Below are 11251 nucleotides of genomic sequence, written 5' to 3'. Positions count from 1 at the left end.
ACCCATCATCATTAGAATAGCAAAAGGCACAAGGCTCATTACCTTGCACAACCCCCTGGAGCATCTCAGAACCATATAAAAATCCATCCATTCGTAAACCAAGGGATCAGCCACCCGAGAAACATTTGCTGCTGTCACTGAAGTTCCTGGAAACCAAATAATCTTGCAGTCAATCAGCCTCCAGTTTATTCCCAGCGCTTTTCTCCCAGGTTGGAACCTGACTGGATTTTTCTTCCTACAATTTACAACTTATAGGCAGCTTCCATCAGGATTCCACCAGGATCACTTTGTTGGAAGCACTAGCAAATTGACATGCTTTGCATAATTACACAAATGACGTTAAAACTTTCTTAACCCGATTAGGCAAAATAAGCACATTTGAATGCAATGAGCTTTTTACATTTAATGGGCGACACCAGTGTTTTGACCCAAGCAAACATGCCATTAAATTAAAATTTGATTGTATCAGTAAATCATTATTGCCTTTAACATCTGTATCTCTAAATGCCAGTGGCCTGGAAGTACAAGCAGAGGTTAGGTCACTGCAGTCTGCTGCTGCAGTTGATTCCTATACACATCTTGTTGGTTATTAGCAGAATAAAACACTGGAGAGGCCAAATTCAGTATTACTTCTCAAACTTCACCCATTACCGTATTTTTCAGAATATAAGATGCATTTTTTCCCCCAAAAGAGAGGGTGAAAATCTGAGTGCTTCTTATACACTGAAAAGAGCATTTTTGGCTTTCTGAAACACCGCTCCCTTTGCAAAAATGAACGTGCCGAGGATTTGGGAGGCCTGCAAAATGCTCCTGAGGGCAAAAACGAGTGAAAAACGGGCCATATTTTAGTCGTATTTGCACAGCCCAGCCCCCAGGAGCACTCTACAAACCTCCCAAAGCCTATGGATGCCCCATTTTTCACAAAAAAATGAGATGTGCAGAGAGTTTGGGAGGCTTGCAGAGTGCAAAAGCATTTTTTTTAAAAAAAATTACCTCTTCAAAATCTAGGTGCATCTTATACTCAGAGAAATATGGTACTTCCTAGCAGAAAACATCCAATGAAAACCAGCTATTTGGATGGTCACAAATCCAGGAACAACGATGGTGGGATTCAAATGGTTTAGGTCTATGGCAGGGATCAACAACCTGCAGCTCTGGAGCATGTGGCTCTTTCATCCCTCTGCTGCGGCTCCGTCGTAAGTCAATGCCACAATTTTGAGAGGCGCTTCCGATTTTGGTGGGGTGGTGGTGAGAAGCACAGTGTGCCAGAAGACTCTATGGCAAGGGGTGGGTTTTCCAGTCGGCTCCACAATTGATAGGGCTTTCGTTTACAACAGGTAGAGGAAAAAGTGATATAATCTGTTTAGAGTTAGCCTAACAAAAGAGGAGTTAAAGCTCAAATGAAAGACGATACTAACTTTTTTAAAGTTTATTTTAGAACATCTTTGTTAAAGATTTATACCCTGTATTTGTTCTGGGAAGTCGGGGGAGGCGAAGGTTGTGGGGGGGTTGGGTTCGGGTGGGGGAGGTAAATATTTGTAAAAGCCTTTTTTGTTCCAAATTTTTTTTAAAAAAAGGAACAGGTAGAGGAAAAAGGATGCTGCACTAGGAGACTCTACGGTGGGGGAACCGAACTTCCGATCAGCTCCAGAATTGGATCCGGGGAGGGAGGGGGGGGGCTTCCGGTAGGACATTTGTGGCTCCCGGTGTTTTCTTTTCTGTAGGAAACAGTCCAAATGGCTCTTTGAGTATTTTAAGGTTGCCGACTCCTGGTCTATGGAGATTCTCAGTCATCTATGTCATGGTTGTCCCCCAGGTGCTTTCTTTCAAAAGGAAATTTGTTTATTGTTTGTTTGTTTGTTTATTGGATTTATATACTGCCCTTCTCCCAAAGGACTCAGGGTGGTGTACAACATTAAAAAAAAACACATATTACAAATGTTAAAAAGAAAATTAGAGTATCCAAAAACAAACCCAATTAATATTAACAATAACATTTAAAAAATAGATGGACTTTGTTTTGCTTGCAGGCGTTCCACTTCTCATTCAAGAAGCTTCTTTAGTTCTGACTGAATGGTGGGAGAATGGAAGAATTTATCTTCCTTGCAGTCATCTGGTTGTTAGTCCTCTTTCTGAGTGTTGTTGAGGCCACTTGGAGGTTTGCAGACTACAGGATTTAGGGGACCCCGAGGGCTCAGATAAACCTCCAAGTGGCCTCAACAACTCTCAACAAAGAGGGCTCACGAGCGAATGACTTCAAGGCATCTACACTAAATCTTTCCATTTCCCACCATTCAGTCAGAACTGAAGGAGCTTCTTGGATGAGAAGTGAAACGTCCTCAAGGAAAACAAGGAAGTCCAGTTGCCTTCGGGACAACCAAGTGGTTTGTTTTGACCATCAATACAAGTTATTTCAATAGCCCTGGAAAGCAAATCATTGTTGCAACCAAAGAAAGCTGCTAACAATTGCTTAAATGAAGTATCAGCACACACATTTTTGATTTGCATAATAGTTCCTTTGCCTCCTCCAATAATTCATACCTATTGAAATATTTGAAATAAGGATTAAAAAAAAGCGAAACCTGGCACAGATGTACTGGATCCTTACCTGAATTCCACCTATTCAGGGGTTCAAGGCAAGGCAATAATACTGAAGTAGAATAACAATTATTTAACATAACGTTCTCCAATTTTTTGCTTTCCACAGGTCCAGATACCGCACTGAGTTGAAGAAGGCTAACTATGTTAGATGTGTCTTGCTTCCACGTGACCACTTAGCTGAACTGAAATCTAATTAGCGCAAGTTCTAATGCAAATCATTCAAGGCTTTTGATTTTGATTCAATTTATTCTCAATTTGAAGTAGAGATGATGAATGTTTTCCCCAAATATTCTGTATATTCTCTCTCTCATCGAAGTCCATCCACAAACTTTCCCCCGAAAGAAAGACATGGAAACATTTCTGACACCTTTGATATTAATTAGTTTTATTTTACAGGGTTAAAAATCTGTATCTAAAAATATTTCTGTAGCAGTGGAGCCTATGTTTATGAGATGTAGGGCTATGTAAAAGAATGACTTTTAGACAGTTTAGGGCTGAACTAAGGATTTGGTCTAAAAATCAAAGCTTAGGAAGATTATTGGTGGGGAGAAGAGCCAATGGATGAAGAAAGTTCTTAGAACATTAGTGACTCCTGTCCCAAAGGTGCTTTTTCAAGAGGCAACTGGACTTTGTTTTTTCTTTGAAGACATTTTGCTTCTCATCCAAGAAGCTTCTTCAAATCTGACTGGATGGTGGGGAATGGAAGGATTTATATACCCTTTGCAGACCAACAGTTGGTCGTTAAGGCCACAGGGGTTTTGTCTGTGTGCTCAGGGTCACCTGAGAAGGCACCACACTCATTTGTACTACTTGGGCGAGTGGCCATCCCCACTTGCACACTGCTCACACAAATGGAGCTGTGGGTGCACTTGCTGGCCACTCGCACGTAATCATCCCCCCTTCCCCATCCCCCACAAAGCTGGAAAGGTTGGGGAACTTATACAGGACCTTCTCCCTGGAACTGAGAAACATCTTGCGTAGTAAAAAATAATAATAATGCTCTTATGACAAAGTTAAGATTTACATTTTTTATTTGCACGTTTTTTCTGCAATTTTGCCGTTTTGTTTTTTTGCAGGGTAGGCTTTGTAATCGTAGGTGGTAATTTTAAAGTTATTTCTTCATCTTCATCATCTTTCGGCTGAGATTTTCGACGCTCCAAAAATGTCGGTGTACACACTGGTGTGGGATCCTGGACAGGTGGAGGAGAAAATGATTGGATTAAGAAGGACCGTTGCGAGCTAATTTTAAAAAGTATATTTTCACAAAAAGCTGAAATCTTTGTTGGCAATGACAGAAATAGGAAAACTTTCTACCAGTCATAATCTGGACAACAACACACACACAAAATTGATAACCTCTTTATAGCAACTTTCTGAAGAAAATACTGAGAACAACTTCCCCAAAATATTCTAAATTTAATTCAATATGGTAATTTCATTATCCCCTTTCCATGGCTAAATTCCTTACTCTGTATTATTTGGAAATGATACAGCACAGAGATGGGAAATAATGCTATAGGATGAGCCAAGTTATCCAAGTTCCCCAAATATATCCCTTCTGAATACCCAGGGAAAGAAGATTTGCCTACTATTCAAGAATGGACATTAAAATTAACAAACCTAGCAGAGATGGCTAAAATATCAGCATATCTTAAGGATCACTCAGACGAGAAATATAAACTGGAGTGGAGAAGATGGATTGACTATATTCAAAATAAATATGGGACTAAGAAACTCCAGATAGCCTATGATTGAAGAAGCAAGGAATGACATAATTTGTTTAGTTAGCTTAACAAAAGAGGATTTTAAGTACAAGTGAAAGATGATGCTAAAGTTTTTTTTAAAGTTTACTTTAGAATATGATCGTTAAAGATTTATACCCTGTATTTGCTCTGGGAAGTTGGTGGTGGTGGGGAGGTTGGTGGGTGGAGATGGGTTCGGGTGGGCAGGGAAATATTTGTAAAAGCTTTTTAAATTTTCAATTAAAAAAATGAATACCCAGGAAAAGGACAAAAAAAGCAGTCAATGATTTCATCCTAAGAGGGCATCTTAGAAGGAAAGTCTTTCAGAAACCTTCCCTTCTCTGAGACTTTAAGGCAATTTGAAGAGCACTGGATGACACCCGGTTTCCAAATACTACAAGAAAATACTGATAGCACTCGACTGTGGATGTGTAGGACGACAATTTGAGTCCCATGGTAGAGCAGGGAGGAAGCATTTGCAGCCGAGGGAGTGATGCAGCTGCTAGCTTAGCAGGCAAAGAGGAACAAGTGTGGACTTCAGCAGATCAACAGCTGACAAGCTGAAAAGGTAAACTGAGCCCATCAGCTTCACGGCTCAGCAGAGATGCTGACAGCCTCCAGCCAGCAGCTTTTAAAGCACCTCCCTCCCTCCTCTGGACCCAGAAACTGAAAAACCAAACATTCAGTGCAGCAGCTGGCAGCAACAGAAGCCAACTAACTTGAAGGTGGTTAAAGGCAACAGAGGAGAACAGAACTATTAATAGGACTGTTCAGGAATTAGATAAACACAGTATAATACAGTGATACCTCGGTCCTTATCAGTAATTTGTTCTGGAAGACCAGCTATATACGAAAACTGACAGGTATCAAGGAAACCAAGTGACCTGCTGTTTCAGCTAGCAAGTCACAAGGCAGTTGGCACCAGCAAGTTCTTCCTTGTGTATCAACTACTGAGAGAAAGACGAATGCTGGGACAAGATTTCGGCTTCAAAAAGGCATCAAATACCGAATTCAACGAGTTTGAAGCAGTCGAGTGTCAAGGTATGACAGTATAACATACGCTCAGTGTTAGGGGTTGAAATAGGAGTTAGGAAACAAGTAACTTTATTAACCTTTTAATATCACAGAAGCCCTTTTGAAATCACAGGCAAAAAAATGACAATTTCGTTGGTGGTCTGTATCATTTCTCAAATGAACCCTTTGCAGGCATGAAGAGCAGCATAAAGGCCTTCCGATCAAGGAAACACCATTGTGCAAATATTTGTTACTATATAGGTAGTTCTTTATTTATGACCAGTTGCAAAGTTCAAGGTTACAACAGAGCTATTTACGACCTGATTTTGAAGTTCCAATACAAACACACACCCTGCAGTCGTGTGATCACATTTTGGGTGTTTGGCAACTGGCCCACATTTATGGCCACCTATGCAGAATCTTGTAGTCACATGATCACAATTTAGGACTTGTTCTTTTAGAAATTGGCGTTTAATTCTGATTTTTGCAAATAAATAAATAAATAAACGCCACTGGATACAATGGGTTTACTTAATTACCGCAAAAAAAAGGTTTGTAAAACTGGGCATGGTAATATGGCCTGCTTAATGACCAGCACAACTTGCAATCATAATTCTTGGCTCAAGTATGGTTGTAATTCAAGGACTATTTGTATTCCAATATTTTTCCCTTCTTCAAATAAAAAAGGCCCATCATAATTCAGACAATTTCAAAACCCCAAACTTCCACTTACTTCATCATCCACTGATGCATCTTCATTAGAATCTGATTTTGAAATCATCTTTTTCTTTATTGGAGGCATCAGAGCACTCTAAGAAAGAATCTTAGCATTAAGGTTATCTCATAATTCAACTATAATGATAAATATGTTAACTAATAATCTTTAAAACAGTTCGCATATTGAATTTGCCTTGAAGCTATGAAGCTCAGGACAAGAGTTCTCATTAAAAACAGGGTGAAACAAAGACTAATATCGGTTTGCATGACCAAGTATCTTTTTAAGAAAGTTGTCAGCGGCTGCCAATCAGAGTTGCCAATGGGGTTTCCTAAAAAAACCCTCCAAGATTTCATGCTCAAATAAACCCAGATTCGAGACAAAAAAATCCAGAATGTCCCCAACAAATTAGTTTTAAACTAAATTACTTTTACCTACCTAATATTTACAATATAATGAATACAAAACACTTTATGATTTCATTACATTTTAAAATCCTAGAAACGTAGACAGGGATGGAAAAATCCACGCCTGTGTTTAAAAACCCAGCACTGGTAACCCTGCGGCCAATCTTTTGAGTCCATAGGGAGCCACAAGCTTTTGTCTAAATCAAGTGTCAAATGATCTCACGTCTCCAATTGTCTGGTGACAATATAACCTTTGTATTCTAACTTTAAGGCAGTTAAATTTACAGTCAGTATGCAACAATCATGTTTATGCCTCGGTTTTCTCATTATACTAAGTATTATTTGGGGGGGGGGGGGAAGAACATTCACTTACAAATCCAGGGAAATCATAATCTATTCCTTTCTCAGCGAGCCTTTTTCGCAACTTGTTTTCCTTTTTCAACAGCCTCTCAGCCATCTTTTCTTCCTCCTGTGCTGTTCGAGGCCGGTTGTAGCGTTTTACGGCGGGATATGATGACTTTCTGAACTTCCGCTCAGAACCTTTAAAGAGGTTTTCATGTACTTTTTCTGCTGGCATAAACTCACCTGTAACACGCAACCAAGAAAAGAGCAGCCGTGAGAAACAGAGGAAGACCACTACAAAAGCTTCCCCCTTAATTGCGCTTTCAAAAAATATTTTAAACAGAAATAAAAAATTGCCCTCGAGTCAATATACGGTGTTTCCCCTAAAAGAAGACCTACTCTGAAAAGAAGCTCTATCATGTTTTTGAACGCATGCACTCAAATTAAACCCGACCCCGAAAATTAGACTCAACCAAGACCCTACCCATCCCGGGGGTACAGGGGGTGGTGTGAGGTAAAAGTTAAACTAAGGTGGGGATGGGGAGGTACAGCTGCCCTATTACCAGGCCTCGCACACCTCCCTCGTCTTTTTCTGCAGCCGCTTCTTCTGCAGCCGCTTGTACACATCACCCCCGGAATCCGTTTTGCCGTCACAGCCTTCCGGAAAGCCCTCTGCAACCCAATAACAGAGCTCCGGATCGATCTGGACCTCTTTTATCGAGTAAAGAGGGCTTTCCGGAAGACATCTGTAACTGATAACACAACTCTGGATCGATCCGGAGCTCGGCTATTGACTTTAGAGAGTTTTCCGGAAGGTCTCTGATGGCGAAACGGAAGTCAGGGGTCGCCACGCGTTTTAATCCGTAGCCTGTTTCTTGGTTGCAGAGGGCTTTCCAGAAGGCCTCGGATGGTGAAACGGAAGGCGGGGGTTAGGTGTGCGAGTGGCAAGCAGCCGTAGAAGTAGGCAGCAGCTGGCTCCTGCTGAGTGGGGCTGCCCTAGCTTTTTTCAAGGGTCAAAAGAAAATAAGACCAGATCTTCTTTTCGGGGAAACACGGCATTAAACACAGAATATCAATGCATTATGGCTTCAGCTAAACAAAGAGATATGTAGGATGACTGCTTCCCCTTGAGGCAGGCATCATGTTTCTCTTCTGCACATATGCTATATATTTCAAGTTTTGGTCGCAACTGTTGTTTATTTTAATATTATTTCCTCCCCAAAACCCTTGCCATACAAATTGACTAAATAAATATGATTACTTTCATACTATATTATTACAGTGCACTTTATTTTTCTATATTGTCATAATGTATTATTATTGTCCTTGTAAACCCCTGCACCCAGGCTAGATTGAGAGGATGTAATACTTCCATAAAGAAATAAACTCATTTGATATTGTTCCCAAGCACCTGTACAAGCAGATAAAGCAATAAAACACTTCTGCAAGATCAACTTGATTTAAATGCTGTGTGGAGTACAACCATTTCCCCGTTACTTTGGGAGAGAAAGAAGAGTATTTTGTCCTTTTTTCAAAACTATCAAGACATATAATGTATCTATATTGATATATCACTGTGTGTTGGGTAAGCTGTAAAAAAAGGAAAATCTATATTGGGGATATGGATTATATTTCAAAGCAGACAATGTAATGGAGAATAAAGCTACAGCCATGCCTAATCTCATTGCAAAAGATTTAATTGTACTGTGTTATTTTATTTATTTATTTATGGCATCAATTCCAAAGGACTAAGCAATGGATAGCTCTAAAATATACAACACATATAATATTTAATATGGGTAATAAAGGTGCTTGTAGCCACAAATCAATTCTCAAAGGCCTTTCAAAAATAGTCAAGTTGTACCTTCTCTTCAAAATATTGTGAAAGTGACAGCTACCCTCATTTTAGAGCAGACTGTTCGAAAAGAAAGGAATCCCCATGGAAACACTTTCTGTTACATCCCCTCCCTTCACATTGTGATAGGAGGGGGTCCTTTACAGGTGCATCCCCATCATATGGACTATGCAGGTAAAATATACCCGGGAATAACAATCCTTACAAAAAAAAGAGCAGTTTCAATTTCTGAAGGTCACACAGATTAGGAAAAAAGGAGATGAGAGAATGAGAACTTGTAAAGGAAAAAAGGGGAGGTTTAGTGGGGTATTTTTTCAACATCCGACTCTTTCATGGAACTGCTACATTTAACAAACAGGGATATACTCACATTTCAAGAGCTTTTCACGGACAAGGTAATTGTTCATGGTATCTGCAGCTATCTTTGCAATTTCATCATACTCAAATTCCACAAAAGCATAACCTTTGCTACCTCCTGTCTATTAAAGAGAAGGAGAAAACTGTTTATAAAAAATACAATACTTTTATAAATTTAGCTGAAGGATTATTTTGCTTTGTTATTACCATTAGTAGATATATTTCTATCTCTTTTTCAGCAGCTCATGGCGGGACATAAATCAGTCTTTTTGCCAATTTGTTTTACAAGACCCCGTGAAGTATTACACTGAGAGAACAACAGTTCCAAAGTCACCTAGCAACAATCATATTCCAAAAGTTTTTCTGACCTATAAAATGCATATTAGTTATCACCAATATGCGCTGTCATCATTAGTATCATTAAAGTTAATTCAAATTAGCAAGGTTTGGTAGCTTCTAGCCTAAAAATATGCCAAGCCTGTAAGGAGGAATGCCATTGGAAAAGTAAGCAGTATAAGGCTTGGATTAAGTGGCTAGATCAGAATCAGCCTCATAACTGCAAAATGGTTAGAAGCAACTTAGAACTGAGGAGGAATTTCCTGACAGTTAGAACAATTAATCAGTGGAAGAGCTTGCCTCCAGAAGTTGTGAATGCCCCAACACTGGAAGTCTTTAAGGAGATGTTGGATAGCCATTTGTCTGAAACGGTATAGGGTTTCCTGCCTAGGCAGGGGGTTGGACTAGAAGATCTCCAAGGTCCCTTCCAACTCTGCTATTGTATTGTATTATTGTATTGTATTGGTTATACTGTATGTAGAACTCTAAATATACTCTCCCACATATAGTTTGTAATTGTTCTAATTACCTCAATGGCTTTTGTTTTACTTGCTCTGACACTATATGGTTTCTTCTTAATTGTGTCCACCATCCAGAGTCACCTACATGAAATGAGTGACTAAACATTGCCCCCTAAATGATGGAAACTCTTTGGGTAACTCTAAGTCAGCCATTCTCTCTCAAACCTACCTATCCCCAGTTGTTGTGGAGGAAAATAATTGCTGAATACTCCTGTATGACTTCCCTTGAGTTTTCCAGAATAGCCACCCAACCGACATACATAGCTTAAGGGCATAAAAGCCAATTTGGTGCAGTGGTCAAGGTGCTGGCCTAGAAACCATGAAATATGAGTTCTAGGTTACCTTAGGCATGAAAACCAGCCAGGTGACTTTAGGTCAATCATCAGGAGACCTGTGAGTTCTAGTCCCGCCTTAGACATAAGATCTGGCTGGATGACTTTGGGCCAATCACTGGGAGGCTGTGAGTTCTAGTCCTGCCTTTGGTCTAGTAATTCTTTCTTAGCCCAACCAACCTCACAGAGTTCTTGTTGTGGGGAAAATAAATGGCAGGAGCATTTTATGTGCTCCACCTTGAGTTTATCCAGGTAGTCCTCGTGTAACGACCACAACTGAGCCCGAGGTTTCTGCTGTTAACTGATTCACCCCATTTTATGACTTTTCTTGCCAATGCAGTTCATAAGTTACTAGCTTATAAACTGACTTATAAATATATAAAAATGAGACGGGCTGTTAAGAAACGTGAATCTTAAATGAATTATAACCACCGAAGGAAAACTTACCTTTTTACTCCTCGAAAGGCGGACCCGAGTCACTGTTCCAAACTGGCTGAAGTACTGCTGGAGCTGAGCCTCGTAGAGGCCTCTCGGGAGGTGACCCACGTAAACGACGCCCGGTTTCACCACCTGATTCTGGGAGGTAAAACGAGGAGTGGCGTAAACAGACGTTTGGAAGTTCCTCTCCCCCAGCGCCCGGCGGAAGAAATCACCACGGCCCCCCTCCGTTTCTTACCTTGGAGGCCGCCTTGCGCACCCGGTGAACTTCAGCCTGGAACTCGCGCTGCCGCTCCGGGTCCAGAGACAGGAGGGGAGTCGCTGCCGACGCAACGTTGCTCGCCGCCATCACGCTTCAGAGAGAAAGACGGCAGCGCGCCTGCGCCGCAAACCGGAACTCCGTTCGCGTCACTTCCTCTTCGGCTCCGCCGGAGGGGCTGCTGTAAACTCTCCAGGGAGACACAGAAAGAGAGCAGTGGCCCCTATTGATCAGAGCGTGAAACAGCAGCCTCTTACCCTAGCACTGGCAACAGACCACAGTGGAAGAAGAGCGCCTGAAAGTTTCCTCTAAACTAGCGAGCGCCTTTGATT

At 40.8% G+C, this 11251-nt stretch overlaps 1 protein-coding gene across 1 annotated transcript; it reads right to left on the bottom strand.

Annotated features, from left to right (window-relative positions):
* Positions 1-3609: 3609 nt before the first annotated feature.
* Positions 3610-11055, bottom strand: NIFK (nucleolar protein interacting with the FHA domain of MKI67). The gene is made up of 6 exons (XM_087725207.1): positions 10899-11055; positions 10670-10798; positions 9047-9155; positions 6853-7064; positions 6091-6168; positions 3610-3791 (listed from the first exon to the last, which is right to left on the bottom strand). The coding sequence occupies exons 1-6, from the start codon at positions 11007-11009 to the stop codon at positions 3615-3617; spliced, it is 816 nt and encodes a 271-aa protein (XP_087581333.1). The 5' UTR covers positions 11010-11055; the 3' UTR covers positions 3610-3614.
* Positions 11056-11251: the final 196 nt, after the last annotated feature.

The sequence above is a fragment of the Thamnophis sirtalis genome, unplaced genomic scaffold (assembly GCF_051295495.1).
Source record: "Thamnophis sirtalis isolate CommonGarterSnake01/CBP01778 unplaced genomic scaffold, rThaSir2_p1.2 scaffold_11, whole genome shotgun sequence".
Lineage (NCBI taxonomy): Eukaryota > Metazoa > Chordata > Lepidosauria > Squamata > Natricidae > Thamnophis > Thamnophis sirtalis.
The sequence above is the reverse complement of the archived record's forward strand: the minus strand, read 5'-3'. Positions and strand labels throughout refer to the sequence as shown.